This window comes from Culex quinquefasciatus, chromosome 3 (genome assembly GCF_015732765.1).
Source record: "Culex quinquefasciatus strain JHB chromosome 3, VPISU_Cqui_1.0_pri_paternal, whole genome shotgun sequence".
NCBI classification, from domain to species: Eukaryota; Metazoa; Arthropoda; class Insecta; order Diptera; family Culicidae; genus Culex; species Culex quinquefasciatus.
In genome coordinates, this window is record NC_051863.1 from 21,566,722 (window position 1) to 21,584,483 (window position 17,762).

At 37.0% G+C, this 17,762-nt stretch overlaps 2 protein-coding genes across 3 annotated transcripts in view; one reads left to right on the forward strand and one right to left on the reverse strand.

Moving 5' to 3' along the window:
• Positions 1-12,947, forward strand: part of LOC6033022 (inositol-trisphosphate 3-kinase A) — a 48,651-nt gene extending 35,704 nt beyond the window's left edge. For both annotated transcript variants that reach the window (XM_038259581.1, XM_038259580.1), the window contains 6 exons: positions 2,492-2,668; positions 6,407-6,479; positions 7,453-7,583; positions 10,801-10,941; positions 11,532-11,642; positions 11,698-12,947. In XM_038259581.1, coding sequence (XP_038115509.1) covers positions 2,492-2,668; positions 6,407-6,479; positions 7,453-7,583; positions 10,801-10,941; positions 11,532-11,642; positions 11,698-12,288 — 1,224 coding nt within the window. In that variant the 3' untranslated portion in view covers positions 12,289-12,947. The remainder of the gene's footprint in view (positions 1-2,491; positions 2,669-6,406; positions 6,480-7,452; positions 7,584-10,800; positions 10,942-11,531; positions 11,643-11,697) is intronic.
• A 2,009-nt stretch (positions 12,948-14,956) lies between these two features.
• Positions 14,957-17,762, reverse strand: part of LOC6033021 (open rectifier potassium channel protein 1) — a 31,593-nt gene continuing 28,787 nt past the window's right edge. The window contains exons 5-8 of the mRNA XM_038263359.1: positions 17,366-17,721; positions 17,150-17,297; positions 16,558-17,097; positions 14,957-16,498 (exon numbers count right to left, since the gene is read on the reverse strand). Coding sequence (XP_038119287.1) covers positions 15,431-16,498; positions 16,558-17,097; positions 17,150-17,297; positions 17,366-17,721 — 2,112 coding nt within the window. The 3' untranslated portion in view covers positions 14,957-15,430. The remainder of the gene's footprint in view (positions 16,499-16,557; positions 17,098-17,149; positions 17,298-17,365; positions 17,722-17,762) is intronic.

Below are 17,762 nucleotides of genomic sequence, written 5' to 3' on the forward strand. Positions count from 1 at the left end.
TGACATTATTTTATAATGCAAAATTGAATTTGCAATCGAAAAGCACTTAACAGATTTTTTGATAAAGGGATTCGTTTTCAAGATATAGCCACCGAAAGTTTGATTTTACCGAAATATTTGCAGTTTTTCAATTTTTAAAAATAGTGCCTATAAGTGACCATTTCTAAAAAATTTTTTTTTGAGAAGTTCAGAAAATTTGCTATTAAATTGTCTAAGAGACATTGAACATTGGACCTCGGGTTGCTGAGATAAAGCCGTTTTAAGAAAAAGAAACACGAAAATTGAAGTTTTCTTAATCTCACCAAAATAACCCACCATTTTCTAATGACGATATCTCAGCAACTAATGGTCCGATTATCAATGTTAATGCATGAAACATTCGTGAAATTTTCCGTTTTTTTTTTTTGGGAAAAATAAAATAACTCATTTAATCTTTTTTTCGACGTAATTTTACCTGACTCAATTAATTAAAAGTGAAATGCTACCTTGATAAAAAAATAAGTGAATAAAAAGTAATTTCACATCAAAAACTGGTAAAATTCATTTCACTTTCACTTTTTTACTAATTTATTTCGGTAAAATTTTCACCCTTCCAAAATGCAGCTTTTTAACTTTGAAATGAAAACGAATAAATCTAATCAAATCACATGTTTGTTATGACTTTAGGAAGTATAACAACTATTGAGATTTCGAGTGGAAATATACTAGCTGTTTACTTTTGAATTGAATTGAACTAAGCTTTTCCACAAATCAGCTAAATAATCGTTACCAATCCGCATGACGCACGATTCCTTTTAAAAATCGTGTCAAGTCGTGGAAACTTTTCAATAAACAAAACCCGCAAAGTGACACTTATTTTTCAGCAAACACACGCAAATCGCTGCTCAGTTGTCAATTTAAAATGTGTCACTTTGCGTGACAGCGGGGGGAAAATTGATTCCCGCGCAAAAGTTAATTCTGCATGACGAGATCGTTTTCGACCTTTGAACAAAACCCGGTATATCGAGGGAAGTAAGCTTCTAGAGAGTTTTTTTTGTGGTTAGCCACAAAAATTCAATCTGAAAGATATCGATTCTGAAGCATGCAGTAACACAAGCGGAACGGCAAGTAGGTTGGAGTTGTTTTGAAATAATTAGTTGGGATGGCGTCAAAGAACGAAATGACAAGCAAAAAGTGAGCTACCCTATTGTGTACTTGTTTTGTAATAAGAGCCAGCAATGAGTTGATCACGCAACAAGTGAAACCACATGAAAAGATCGTTGTTCAAATGAATATCTTGTAAGATATTTCATTTGCGATTCTTCGAAAATTGAGCTATTAAATCATTGTAGGGTGGCTTACACAAAATGCTAAGAAATTGCAGGCAATTTTTATAAAGCATGTTTAGTTTGTTCAGTAACTGTTTCATTCGAGTAGTTTAAAATTTTATTGCTCAATTTGATTGCGAACGGAACGATCAAATAATCAATTTTTTTTAAATATCAGCAATAAATTCAAGAAAACTCCAATAAATTTGCGCTATAAGTAAACTTCTTCCTTCAACTGCGATTGACAAATCGCACGTGATTAATTAAAATGCCTGCCCAGCTCACTCGCCGAACAATCGCAGCAATCCGCGCTACGTATTGACAATATATCACGCTAATTTGACGTCAATACGCCGCGCGGCAAGCCTTCATTAGACGCCGGCTTGTACGCACCCTCAGTTTCGCGAACTCTTGCATAATCCGCGCCGTGCCAAGATCGATTTGTCAAAGCGTATCGACTTCAGGGAACTGTCTTAGATAGTGGTCGTAGCAGGCTTTGAACTGCGCTCGAGGCACACAGCTGTCTAGGGCAAATTTTATTGCTTTTTCGCACGGCTCGGCCTACTACGATTACTACTCTGAATGGCGGCGCGATGCACGAGTTACCGTAGTTGGCACTCAGCCGAGACTTCATTACACGCGTGTGTACGGTAATAACAACAACAAAGACAGGGGCGTCACTAGGAGGGCCCTTAGAAAAGTTTAAAAATAAAATTTAGAAATCGATAATCAGACAAATTTGAATTTTTCTAAAATTTCCATCAATTGGTTATTTAATTTGATAATACTAACCCTTCTTACGTCCCTGCAAACATCGCTCATTTCGCAGTGTCGGCTGTCACAACCGGTTTGACACTGCCGTGACGCGTTCGCCACACGGCTCCGATTCACCACCATCCGACAACCCAGCCCAGATGATGGATCCGATCCACGTGATGGCCGGATCTCCGATTTCACCGGTCGTGTGCCCAGCTCTGGCAGAGTTTGAAGAATGGCGTCGCATCTCGGGCGTTGCGCGACATCTTTTGACATTTGCACACCTTGCGGTTGAATCACCTTGTCAGCGGAATCGTGTCGTGTCACTTTTAATTAAATTATATGCTCCGATTATTATTTAATATTGAATGTTTCTAGAAAAAAGAAACGTAATTAATGTGGTTTCGGGCTTCTTCTCCCATTTCCAGCCCTCGGGATGGCGCAAGTTGCGCAACATCGTCCAGTGGACGCCGTTCTTCCAGACGTACAAAAAGCAGCGCTACCCGTGGGTCCAGCTCGCCGGCCACCAGGGCAACTTCAAGGCCGGCCCGGACCAGGGCACGGTGCTGAAGAAGCTGTGCCCCAAGGAGGAGAAGTGCTTCAAGGTGAGTTTGGGAAGGGGAAATGGGCTTTTATATTTGTTTTGTCTTTAATTTATTGTTGTTTTAAAGAAAAATTAAAATACATTTTTGATTCTTTTCATTTGCTGGAATTTTCAAACTTTTAGTTTACTCAAATTAATAAGAAATCACAAAGTTTTGGTATCCACAGTTTTTTTTGCTGTTTTTTTTTCACAATATTTATTTATTTCAAATGGAACATTCGGTATTTCTAGAAAAGTTGTTATCTACAAATTTTACTTAAGCTAAAAAAATATCTCAGTTGAAAAATTCTGTAAATTTTGAAGGTGTAAACCTTAATTTAGAATAAAGAAGTGGTGAATTTACACATTTTCAGAGGTAAAAATTACACATATTCTGTGACGAAATATTTACCCATTCCCAGATATAACATTATCATGATTAATTTTACTATGTACTTTTTAAAATCATTTATTAAATTATTTGAATTACATCGGTTAACATTGACAGTATTGTTGTCAGAAAAAAGAGTTCAATGTTGCCTCTAAAATTGTGTAAATTTATATCTTTTAAATAGTAATTGATCATTTTCCACATAATTATAGGTAAAATTACATCGAAATTATATTTATCACTTTTGCAATTGTTTTTATACCGTGTAATGGTTTTGTATTGTGTTCGGTCATTAAAATTTTGATTTTTTAGTAGCTTTCTTCCGTTTAAAAAATATCTCATTTATAAAACTATTAAATTTATTTTCCTCTGGACCCGAAAGACTCATGGTAAAAAGGTCCTTAACAAATACGAAAAAAAATATTTTGATGATCTTTCAAAATTTATTGAGTTGCATTATTTTCAATAATCCTTCAATGTTATAGATTAAAAGATCATTTTTTTAACTTATCCCACAGCTTTTTCAAACCATATTTAACTTTTTATTGTGATACTGTTTTGTTTTTGCAAAATATGATTACTTAAATATTTATAATTTTCATTATCCCAGTAAAAAAAGTTAAACTTAAAAATGTTGAAAAATTTTATTGTCAGATATTTCTGATTTTACACGTCATTTTACAAGCTACAAAACTTTTTTTATATTGTCATGCAAATTACTAATACTTGAATATTTATAATTTTCATTACCCCAGTGAAAAACGTAAATTTTAAAATATTGAAAATTTTATATTTAGATATTACTGATTTTACAAGTAATTTTTCCTCAATTCTTATGGATTACGTGAAATAAAACATAACAGATATAAATTTACACATTTTTAAAAAAAATTGTCAAAATCTGGCAAAGTTCTCGTATTGAAATTAACATGATTTTTTACCTTAATAATTTTCAAACGAGACAAAATTTAAAAAAAAAATCGATTTATAATGGTTTTTTTTTATATACATTCTCACAAAACAAACTAAATAAATTTTCTTAAATTATTTATTCTTTCATAAGCTATAAAAATTCGCTTCAAAACTTCAAAACATGCATTGAATCACAGACAAACAGATGCAAATCTATTTTTAAATCCTTCAAACTAAAATTTATCGGTAACTTTTAGTGCTTAAAAAACTCACCATTGCAAATTTGAATTCACCAAAGCCCAGATATTTGAATTTGACAGTTATTTGATACTGTATCCACGCACACTACCATACCTTTCATGCTGTGCCCAATTTCACAACTAGATGGCTCTAGTGAAGAGTTATTAGAGATTTGTTTTGGAAAAAAACATTCAATAATTTATGCCCGTTTGTCTGTGATTAAATGTTCTTCACAATGTACTGAAATTACTGTAACGATTTTTTTTCTTTTTTTATGGATGGCTCCATATTATTTATACTCATAAAATATCACAAAATACTGTTTATTTTAAAAATACTCATCTTTTTATAGTTTGCCATATGGATATCAAACGAAGTAAAATTTGGTATGCTTTTTAACTTTTGTTAGTTTTTTTTTAAATACGGTTTTTTTTGCGAAAAAAAAATTTGGTAAATTTTACATTGGTTTTTCATAAAAATACAAAATATTTTTAAAGGAGTTCAAAAAGATAAATACGCAGGATAATGGTTTGAGATGACTAAACTTCTTTTTTCATTAAAATTTTGAAGTTTTTCGAAAAAATCCATTTTTTGCCCCATGATTTTTCAGGCCGATTTTTATGGGAAGGGGGACATAAACTTAGACGCTTTACTCAAATTTTCATTATTTTCCCATAGATATCCAAAAAATCCGTAAAAAATTGTATGCTTCACTTTCATTAGTTTTTTTCAAATTTTCTTAAACTAAAGTACTTAAAAACTATAATTTTCATTATTTTCAGTATGAGTATCAAACGAAACTAAATTTGGTATCCTTTCACTTTTATCAGAGTTATTTTTCAAATACACAAATTGTGAATTTTGAGAATTGTTAGTACTTTAGAAAAATACGGCATTTTATGAAAATTTTAGTATTTCAATCCAAAAACTCTTAAATAGTGAGGATCTAGAGGTTTTTTTTATAGGTCCTTTAAACTATTGTGTTTCATACGTTTATTGGACCTTTAAAAAAACTCTGGAAATGCATACGAAATTTGAAATCGTTTGATACCCATATTGCAAATAAAGAAAATTGAACTGTTTTAAAAAAACTACGGTCTTGTGTGAAAATTTTAGTACTTTACAAAAAACTCTAATAAAGTGTCATGAAAATTTGAGTATTTTCGAAAAAAACAATATTTTGTTAATTGTTTTTGAGTATTTTTATTTTGAAACCCAAAATATTGTGGATTTAGCTCGTAGCTGGATTTTCTGGCTTCTTCTCGCGGTCATTGGAAACGGTCGTGAATAGACCTAGGGGTTCCCAGTTGGAGTGAAAAAAATAAATTTGTAGAAAAATCATGGATTAAAATTTTGCTTTTTATCACTTCTCCGACATCAGTAATAATTGTTTGAACATGCTCGCAATTTTTCTTATTCGGTCGAAAAAATATTATTCTTGAAAAAAAAAATCATTTTTAATCACATGATCACCCCTAATTCTGGCTCGATGCCGCCATCATGCGACCGCGTGCTCCGTTTGTTTGTCAACAAAACTGCAGCTGGATGGTGAGACGAAGTGAGGGGGGAAGAGATTTTGACATTTTTATGCCCGCATCTGGCCCGCCGCCTATTTCGTTTCCAGCGACCGAGTCCAGCTAGGAACTGATCGTACAATATTTTCAAAAAAAAAGTCCTAGGTGAAAGCTTTGAAAATTGACCATGATTTGGCTGGATTAAGTCAACATAAGAAATAAATTAAAATGAGTTATCGTCCGTTATCGTTGATACAATTAACGCCGATTGAATTATCGAAATAACGAGAACGATAGATTATCGTTATTGTCCCGACGATAACCATAGAACTGTCGTTATCGTTATCGAACCTTGATAATTCAATCGTTAACAACCTTGAAAAAATAGCTAAGAAACACTTAAATAGATTAATTGGTTCATATTTCGTTTCATATTTTTAGGGAGATTGTGAATGGGAGCGTTTATGAAAATGTAGTATACAATTAATTGTGTTAATTATTGGTTGAACAATTATTTTTGATTTTTTTTTCAACAGACTTGTTTTGGGGTTCCTGTTTAAAACATTTTTTTTTTTCAAAATTTCGTGTTGAATTTATTGGAAATTAGCCAATATTTTTTGTAAATTTAATTACTATTTATTATTATATTTTCATTGATTAATCTTACTAAACGAAAAGTAAATGACCTTATTTTATCTTCCAGGTCCTCATGAAAGACGTCCTCCGACCGTACGTCCCCGAGTACAAGGGACAGGTGAACAGCGATGACGGTGAATGTATCCTTTTGCAAAAAAAAACAAAAACAGAAAAAAGTATAAATTTAAGTAAAAAAATCACCCTGCTCTTGCCAATTAGAGCGGAGGGGGGAGGGTCCAGTTCCGTTTCGCAACCGGTCGCTAATGAAGACGTTCCGACAGCGCGCGCTCGGTTGAAGCTGGCTGGTGCAACCTCATTGCTGACGCAGGGAATGTTATTGTGATCGGGCAGTTGTTTATCAGATTAGTTTGTAAATTTTTACAACCGGCTGATTCTGGAACGTTCTAGCTCACAGACAATTGGAACTGCGATTTTGGTGGAAATCTGCATTTTTAAGAAAGTTTAACGATCCAGTTGTCTGTGGGCCCATTCGCAAGTGATCGAACAAAATGCAAACAGACAGGTACACACGAGCCAGTAACAAGCAAAGAAAACATAGTCGCGGCCTGCAAACTAGTCGAGGATAATCAAAACAAACAGCTAAATTCCGTCGTCGTCGTCGTCGTAGTTGGCTATGCGCTACACGACTATGTAGAACACATTTAGCGGCTAGGCGAATCGTTTCGTTTCGTTCCAGCAAGAAGTGGTAGTAGGCAGTGTGTGTTTATTAACCTGTGGCAGCTGAACAATTAAGACCCGCATACTAATGACTACTTTGATGAGTCTAGTTGGCCAGATAATTAAGAGGTGCACTTTCGATTGTTGACGATTGCTAAAATACCTCGTGCGCAATTAAATCAGCGAAAATTCTGATTTGAGAACCTGCAAAGTTTCCATTAACACATCCCACTCAACTGCGTTTCGATCGCACGCGACTGTAGAAAACTCAATTAGCATGTTAATTCAATCCAGCGACTCACTTGCTAGAGGTCCAAGATCAACTGGCAAGCAATTATATCATTTGAAACACGAGTTCTCGATGGGATCGCGTGCTGGCAATTTTTCATACAGCATTCTGCATTTTCCTTAACCAACATAATTTAAATCACACAGCCACCTACATCCAGCTGCAAGATCTGCTCAGTGACTTCTACCAGCCGTGCGTGATGGACTGCAAAATTGGCGTGCGGACCTACCTGGAGGAGGAGCTGTCCAAAGCCAAAGAGAAGCCGAAACTACGAAAGGTGAGTGGCCATTTCCAATCGAATTTTAAGTTTTTTTAAGCTACAATATTTATTTTTTTATGTTATTTGAACCTACTTTTTGAAGCTACTTTAAACAAATAAAGCTTTTGGATTAGAAGTGTTGATGCAATGAGGAGTCACCATTTTATTTCATTTTGTAATAAAATACTGAAGTTTGCTCTCCATTTATGAATTTGTTTGATTTTAAAGATTGTGTTTTTGAAGCCTTTTTCTATACAGCGATAAAAGGCGAGCCAAAAAAACTGTTTCTGATATATATGAATAAATTTTCAAAATTTGGCAACGGGGATATGTTTTCAGCACTTATTTCAAATAATATTCAAGACTATTTTCTTATGCCTTCAGCAACTTTTAATGTTGTGTCTTTTTATTTCGATGAAACTGTGTCCTTTGATTTTTTATGTTCAAAAAAGACATTTTGTATCATTGGAATTGAAATTTCCATATCTAAGAGTCTACAAACAAACTTCCACAAAGTCCTTGAAGACAAAAATTTTATGATATTTTTACTCGAAAACGGGGAACTTCAAATGCTTTTTCGTTTGCTGAAATAAGATACAGCGGTTTTAAAAATAAAAATTTTGAAAAACGGGTTTTTTTGGTGGTTTTTGGCAATTTCTATATGACAGACTTGTTTTTTCAGTCTCGTAAATATTTTTACCGGAAAGCTCGTCCAATTTCCCATAAGTTTGCCTTTGAAAGCTTTTTGATTTATATCGTTTTTATATTTACGTTATCAAATTTACTATCCTGGTTTCTACCACACTGAAAAAAATATTGTATTTTCAGTTATAAGCAACGTAATTAAGCTTATATCTGTAAGCCCTTACATACAATTGAAATGCTGTTAAAGGCAAGCTTATGGGAAATTGGACGAGCTTTCCGGTAAAAATGTGTAAAATTGTCTGGAGAATCGATTCCCACTACCGGTTTTCAAAAATTTTGACGTTAAGACCACTTTTCAAAAAAACAGTTTTAGTAAATGATTTTTGTATTTTTTAGGAGAGACATACCATCCTGCATTTTTCATCAGTCTTTTAGTAACATTTTAGGCTATTTCTTCAAAAAATTTGAATGAAAAAAAATCTTGACATCACCTTTAAATTTAAGTTTTAGACTTAAAAATCAAAAAATCTCATAGATGTGGTGTGTATTTTTATTTCAGTGCATTTTTTTTTCAGAAAGCCCGTCCGATTTCCTACAAGTTTGTCTTGGACCACTTTTTGATACGACGCAACGGCTTCGAGATACAGTAATTTTTATATTACAAAATACAAAAATATTTAAATACCTTACGCCCCTCTCAAATGTTATTTTCGAGTACTGTTGGCTAAGTTTCATTGAAATCGGAGAGGGTCGGGTACAAAAGTACCAGAAACTGATTTGAGCTGGAATTGCTCAGTACTCAAACGAAGCGAAATTTTGCATGCCTTTTCCCTTTATTAGAGGTTTTTTTAGAATACGAAAATTCTAACAGATTACCGTATTTACGAAAATACTCATATTTTCAAAATATGCAATATGGGTAACAAACGAAGCGAAATTTTCCTATGCTTTTTCACTTTATTAGATTTTTTTTGGAAAATACCAATTTTTTACAAATTACCATTTTTTCGAAAGTACTCAAGTTTTCAAAATGTGCAATATGGATCACAAACGAAGCTAAATTTTGTATTATTTTTCACTTTATTCAAGTTTTTTTTTTTTTTTGAAAAATACTAAACTTTTCACAAAATACCTTGTATGATATGATATGAAGCATACACAATTTGAATGTATGAAGCATACAAAATTTCGCTTCGTTTGATACACATGTAGCAAATTATGAATATTTGAGTATTTTCGAAAACTACGGTATTTTGTGAACAATTTTGAGTACATATAGACACCTTGAAACTTACTAGATTTTCCAAAAAAAAATATTCTTAGTGAAAGCATTAAAAATTAAACATGCTAATCGGTTTTAGAAAATTTTAAAATGAGTTATCATTCATTATCGGCGATAAGATTATCGCCGATAGAATTATCGAAATAACAATAACGATAGATGTTCGTTATCGTCAGACGATAATATTATCGACGATATTTTTTTGATTAACAACCTTGGCGAAAACGATGTGAAATGCTCACATGAAAATTATTTCAACGGATTCTATCCTTACAGTATACTGTTTATACTTTGGCGCGGAAATGTTGATTTTTGGATTTAAATAAAAATATTTTGTAGTTCTTAAACTTCATTTTACCATTCAATTGAATGATTTTTTTTCATAAATGTTGTTTTGCAACTTTTATTTTTTAAAGAATTTTTTTATTCTTAAAAATATTTCTCAAGAAAAGTCACTAAAATTTGATGGAAAAATGAATTGAAGTTTTCTTACATTCTTGGAAATAGCCCTGAAAGTTTTACTGGAAAACTAACTTTAGTTAAACTTAGAATTGCTTACTTTGTAATGTAAATTCAGCAAAAAGGTAACCTGATATGCGTCACATTATGTTATTTCCAAGAATATTCCAAGAATAATATTTCAGTTTATTCCTGAGAATTAATCATAAAGGGTAACAATTTCAATGTTGTAGAGTAAAAAAAATATTTTTAGATTTTTTAGTAACAATTTTTATTTCAAATTATCTGATATTTATTTTTTATACACTATTTTAACATTATATTTTTCTGAGGCCTGGAATAATGAAAATATTTCGCTGAGCAAACACATTTAATATATGTGTTTGAGAGTATAACAGGTATAAAAGAAGAAAAAAAATGACAGAAAATCTTGGGCATTACATAAAGTATTTCTATGAATCATTATTTTATTGAAGCATTTAGGCTAATATATATCTTTCTTATTTGCAGACTGTTAGTTCTATTGAGATTTTTATGTAATACATATTTAATTTTATTTGCTACAAATTTGCTAAGGCTTTTAAAATTATTTTTTTCTTATAAAATGCCACAAACCAGGCAAAAGATAGTAATTAGAAAATTACTCCTAAAACCATTAAAACAAATGAATATTAGTGCATGTTGAAGAACTAGAAATCAAGCATAAACATACTTAAACAAGCAAAGTCAACTTTTCCGATTGATGAAAGTTGCCCTTACCAGAATCGAATCAAACATAATACTACTAGAATCTTTTAAATCTTATGGGAATATTTTTTATTAATATGAAGTTTTTTTCTTTCTCCCCAGGACATGTACGAAAAGATGATCCAAATCGACCAGAACGCCCCGACGGAGGAGGAGCACCGCGCCAAGGGTGTCACCAAGCCGCGCTACATGGTGTGGCGGGAAACGATCTCCAGCACCTCGACGCTTGGCTTCCGGATAGAGGTGGGTGTTCTGCAAGCAAGACAGTATTACTGCGGGCGTCAATAATTAGATTTCACGCGCGGTGATACGACCGCAAGATAATGGTCACATGACAGCCGCATGACAGCCGCAGAATAAATTTTTGGCTGTTGTCAAAGGTTGCCTTGAGTTTTCAGCTGACTTTTTGGAAAATATTCAAAACAAATCAAGTTGACAGCCAAATCAACTTAGAATTTCAGTTCAACTTGCTGATTTTTAATCTGCGGTAGATAGGCGACAATAATCTCCTGTCACTTACAGCGAAAGAGAAACGTGATTTTATCTCGCAATAAGCAATACTCAGTTCACGTTTTCGGGGCGCCTAGCGCCGCCTACTGCGCTCTACGGACAGCAGGCACTCTCTATCAAATTGATCAAATCGCAATTAAAACAAAGTTAACCTCCCGGGATCGCAGCAATCGCTGCGCGGTAAAACCTTCTTTTAATCTTTTTCTCGTGGTTTGTGTTATGGGCGTCTCGAAAGCAAAACAAATAACAAAACCTGGCTTTGCTCGTATCAAGGATTCTCGATCCAGTAAAATTAAATTTTTGAATAATCTTTTTTATTTCAGGGCATCAAGAAAAGCGACGGAACCAGCTCCAAGGACTTTAAAACGACCAAATCCCGCGAGCAGATTAGCGATGCGTTCCGGGAGTTTGCCGAGGGTTTCCCGCATGCCCTGGTGAGTTTGATTTTGGATCATTTTAGAAACTCTTTACTGATGTCGGTTCTTCCAGCCCAAATACATCCAGCGGTTGAAGGCGATCCGGGCCACGCTCGGCTTCTCCGACTTCTTCAAGCGGCACGAGGTGATCGGTTCGTCGCTGCTCTTCGTGCACGACCGGCACCACGCCAGCGTGTGGTTGATCGACTTTGCCAAAACGGTGGTCCTCCCCGAAACGGTCGCCATCGGGCACGACCGCAAGTGGAGCGTCGGCAACCACGAGGACGGCTACCTGATCGGCATCAACAACCTGATCGAAATCTTCACCGAAGTGCACGAAGCCCAGCAGCAGACGCTGACCGGCCGAATACCGCGGCTTTCGTTGCCCGACCTGGGCGATCTCAGCGCGCACCATCAACACAACAACAACAACAACAACAGCGTCAAGCAGGACAACAACCATCCAAGTAGTCATGAACAGTTGCCGCAGCAACAGTCACAGCCTCCTCTGGTCGTCGGACTCAACTCGTTGACACTTTCCACAACCACGGGCGGCTCAACGTCTACGTCGCCGCCGCCTACTGTGGACTCTGTCGGAGGCGGCGGTTGTCTGAACAACAACCGCGACTGTGACTGCGACAAAAGCGACGAACCCGTGCCGTGAGTGCAGGTGAGTTGGACATATCCGAAAAAAAAACAGAATTCTATAAAACTCCTGAGCGATCTGACGGGAAGGACTGATTTAATGAACTGTCGAGCAGTTTATTTTGACAGAGAAGGCAGCTGGGCAGCTGGCCGGATTGTGCTAGCCGCGAAGCGCCTGGAAGGAACACATACAATCCACAATTGTATTACTATACGATAGTCAAAAAGTTATTCTTTTTTTTTTTGTTATGCTTTTTTGGTACGCAGAAACGCGGAGAGGGAGAGAGAGTGAGAGGAAGCGCTGAATTATTTCCTCCACAGTTTTGTTCCCCGAGTAAGATGAACAAAGTGCATGTTTGAATAAATAATCTTTAACATAAAAAAATAACATTAAAAAAGATAGAGAAAAGTACACACAAAAACCATATTTATCAAAGTTAAGAGAATAAACAAGCAATTCTAAGATGGCTATTTCCAGTGTTGTGCTGCGCACGCTGGCTAAGTAAAAAAACAAGAGAGTCAAATTTGAGCTAAACCGTTAAAATCGTTGGCTTGAATTTATTCAAGATATCGCAGCATCGTAAAGAGAATCAAGATTACAAAATGCGTAAATAATAGTATGATTTTTTATTGAATAAAATTTTCGCGCTAGTATTGCGTGTACTGTACAGAAAAAAATACTGCTGACGTTATTTTGAAAGAAAGCCCAACATCTCCACAGAACGTTGAATACTTGCACGATATGAAGATCATTTAAAATGTCAACTTTTATTTGAAAACTTAAATTTGTTTCAAGTTAAATTTGTGTCAAGTTTGTTCAGCGAGTTGCAAAATAAAAAGAATCTGAGTTATGCGACTATTTACTTTAGTTTCACAGAATTACTTAACTTCAACAAAATCGATACCATTGATAACCAATTTGACAACAAAAGTTTAAAACGCTCGGTAAATGCCTACCAATAGGCAATCCGCTGAACACTTATTTGGGCTAGTACGGTATGCACCTAGATATTTTTATTCATCAAAAATAATCATAAAATCATAAAATCTTAAAATCATGAAATCATAAAATAATAAAATCGAAATCATAAAATCATAAATAAACCTAAAATTTAAAAAAAAAACCTTAACAATTACTTTAATAAACATTTAATTCTAGCAAGAAATTAAAAAAAATTGTTGTATTATTTCGGTGAAAAATAGGGTTATTCAGAATTTTGAGAACGCCATCAAATCGGCGGTCCAATTTTATGTAAAAGTCCCTTTGACACCAAATTTCCAACCCACCTTATCAGGCTGCATTTTTTTTTAAAACATGTCTTTTTTCGCATGCTCAGAAATTAAAGTGGTCGTACCGCCCCTCCGTCACCACTAAGGGCAAAGTTTCACGCAAATCGAAGAGGGGTCGGGGCAACTGCTGTGGGAATTCTCTACGAAATCGGTATTTTTTTTTTGCAAGTTTAATTTTTAAATTTTGTAATCCGGTTGGAACTTTTTTGGTGCTTTCGGTATGCCCAAAGTAGCCATTTTTCATCATTAGTTTGTCCATATAATTTTCCATACAAATTTGGCAGCTGTCCATACAAAAATGATTTATGAAAATTAAAAAATCTGTATCTTTTGAAGGATTTTTTTGATCGATTTGGTGTCTTGGGCAAAGTTGACTGAAAATAATGATACACGGTAAAAAAAATTGTGATTTTTAATTTCATTTTCTGATATATGCCAACTATTCAGAAATTTCCAGAACGGGCAAAAAATCTTTGATCGTGTTATGAATTTTTTAATCCTGAAATTTTCCGATTTTTTCGAAAACTGTATTTTATTATTTTTAATCAAGACTAACATTTCTAAAGGGCGTAATATTGAATGCTTGGCCTTTTTGAAATGTTAGTATTGATTTAAAAAAATATTATATTTTTTTCGAAAAGATTTTGCTTGTGTAATAATAAAAAAATGTTTAAATTCAAACATCCTCTATGTGTGAAGCAAGCATTGTTTTTTTTTCAAAACAATTTTTAAGTTATATGCTTTCGTTTAAAAAAAAGATTAAAAAGCAAATTTATCATACCTATGAAGATTGCTGCAAATATCAGAAAACATTAAACAAAATCTCAGAAAGAGTCAAGAAATCATTGAGCAACATTATATTTTTTCATATACTTCAAAATTCAGAGAATAACGAATTGAAAACTACTCAATATATATTTCTCTACAATGTTTAAATTTTTGTGTTTTTCAAATAACCTTAAAATATTTTGTAAAATATTTAAGTAAAAGTGCACAACAATGCAAAACTATTGTTTTGAGATTTGCATCCAAATTTCGCTTTAATATTTTTTTGCATTTTTGTGCTAAGGAAATTTAATTTAAAAAAAAACTTGCAACGACCAATTAAATTTGAATGTTGTACAAGTAAATGATATTTGAATTAAAAACAAATAAAAATAAATCAATACCAATTTTTGAATGTTTCTTTGTATTTTTTTTTCTCTTAAAATCAAAATATATTAATCACATTTGAAACACTTTTCATTAATTTGTTTACTAAAAAAATGATTTGTTTTATGAGAAAAAAACTTTTACTTTTTCAACTATTATCAAACATTACTTCCTGTTTTATAACTTTCCTCAAAGATAGAAGCAAAAAGGATTTCTTTCGAAAATGAAATGAAAAAACTGTTCAATTGGAATGTCCAAAATGCACTCTTCTTTACTATCATCGCAATAGGTAATTTGGTAAAATTTAAACCTAGCCTACCAAGTATAACAAACGATCAACTCGTTAGACTTACCTTCTTAAATCAACATGGCCTATCGTCACTTCTGCTTGATAAATAAGCGCAATTATCCTAAAAACTGCGTTCTGCTGATGGTGTCCCCATTTGGAATGGTATATCCACACACAATTATTGTACTATAATGCTATGCGTTTGCCTCTCTCTCTTCATTTCGCTCTTACTCTCTTACACGACCTAATGACTGAATGTGGCTGGAATGTGTTATTGTTATGTTTTGTTAATCCTACAAACTAAACGCACTAGCTATCACTGATCACTACTAGATTTCTGTTACACTTGTTTGTGCTATTAACGTTTATCCTATTCTCTACTTGAAGGCAATACTGATTGGTTACTGTTTTGTTTCGCGCCGCCTGGTCATCAACTGGCGCCGCCACCACTCCCACTGTTATTGTTTTGGTTGTCCATTTGGCACAGGCTACTGTGACGATTTCGGGGCGTCGTCGTTTGATGACCGCGTTGCAGCGAGACTCGTTCCGAGTCGGACCGCAGCAGGGTTGGCCGCCAGGGCGGTTTGTTGGCGGGGACCGTCAGGAGGTTTTGGTTCTGGTGGGCGAGGGGGCTCGGGCGGGTTGACAGTCGGCGCTGCAGGGTGGTTGTGGGGACGGTCAGGGAGGAGGAGGACGAGTTGAGGGGCGTGTCGAGGGATATGCTGCCGGAGCGGCGCGGACACTGGCCGGGGGGGTAGGCGAGGTTGGAGGGGCGGACGCTGAAGCGTCGCCGGATGGGTTTGGGGGATGGTGGGTAGGCGGTGGCCGCACTGTAGGGCGGGGGGTTTTGGGAGCGGTATTGGAGGGGGTTGCTGTAGGAGGTGGCGAGCGGGGGTTTGAGGGAACCGCGGCGGGGACCGACGTCGGAGAACAGGGTCATGACCGAGGGCATTCGGGGTGGGGTGGCCGTTCCGACCTTGCGCTTGGGGGAATCATCGGCTCGGGGTTCGGTGACGGCTTGGGTGTGGACGAGTTCAAGGGCTCGGATGAGGTCACCGATCGTGGTGGTCTCCAGCACGTGCTCGTCGGTCGGTGGGATGGACAGTAGGCTGCCTCTTCCGGCGGAGGTTCGGGTTAGGTAGTGCTGCGCGGAGAGACCCATGGTTGAGGCTCGGCCGTTGGCCGTCTTGGCCAGGTAGCTGTCCAGAGGACGTGGTGCCTCCAGGTCGTAGATGGAGTTGCGTTTTCCGTCCGAAGCGGAAGACCGCTTCCGGAAGGGGTTCAACCTCTGGAGAAGACTTCGGTTCGTCGTGGATACCGGCGATTGCCGATCGTCTGGGACAGACGGGAAGCTCTGGTTTGATCCAAACTGCTGCTTGCTGTTGGTAATAGCTGCCCGTCGTAGCTCGTCACGGGACTTTTTGTCCTTCTGACGAATCTTAAGCATTTCTTTGATTTGTACGTTGTCTCCGCCACTCCACGTCCAGTCGTTGGGATTCTACAAAATAAAGAACATATCAAACCCTGAAAGATTCTCGAAACTAACCGCAATCTTACCCCACTGGCGTGATGCGGATGCAGTCCAATGTCCGAGGACGCCCGCGGTCGTCCCATCGGCGGTGGCGCCAGGTAGCTACTCTTGTCCGAGCCCACCATCGACCAGCCGGACCAGGTCCGCTCGCTGGCCAGGATCTGCGAGTCCGAGAAACAGTTGATCCCGGCTGTGAGCGACGCCCTCTCCAAAATACTCTGCCCGTCCTCCTCAATGGTAGAGATATTACCCAGCGCCGTAACGACCCGCGCCAGCAGTTCCGCAGGCTGTACCAACGCCTGAACTCCGAACGTCTTCTCGCGGTTGATCCGGTTCAGGTCACTGTCCGACAGGCGACGACCCAGCGATCCCGGAATGCTGGCCGTAGATTTGGTGCGACGATTGGGTCCTGCGTCGTCCATCGTGATCATCGAGCAAGCTCGCTTGCGATCGAGCCCGATCGGGTCAACGTCCTGCTCGCGATACATCGACAACTCCGGACACGAGTCCGAGCGGGTTATGTGCAGACTAGAGACTAGACGATCCTCGGGTTCTTGGTACACGGGCTGGAATGATCAGGGTTGTAGACCTTGCGATTTTACCTTTGTAAAAACATACCTTGAACTTCAGCATGTACACCTCGTTCAGGATCTTCCTCAGGTAGCTGATATCTTTGGTAACGCCGTTCCAGACGCGCTGCTGAGTCTCCTTCACGTTCACCGCCAGCAGCTTCTCCAACCGTTGAACCTTCTTGTGGGCAAGTCCCCTACAAAAAAAAACGATCATCTCATCATTATCAAGACATGTTCCCACCATCCCCCCAGTAATCCTTACTTGGCGATGAACCCCAGCACCATAAACACGTAACCGACGCCCGCGAAGAACCACAGTATGATAAACACCTGGTAGAACGTGAACGCCAGTCCAAACTCCCACTCCTGGGACTTTTCGAACGTGGTCGTGTAGTCCCCGAACCCGATCGTCGTCAGCGTCACAAACGCGTAGTACACGGCCACGTCGTACGGCCACTTTTCAAAGTACTTGAAGATGCAGGCCGGCACGAAGATGAAGATCACAATGCCCGGTATCAGGTACAGCACGATCTGCCCGATAAAGTTGAACTTGCGCGGCACGTAGTGCGAGTTGGCGGACAGTTTGTACGCCTTGTACCGCCGGTACAGCCGGATGTACTGCAGGGGGAACACAGCTTGTTAAATTGCAAGAGTTTGAG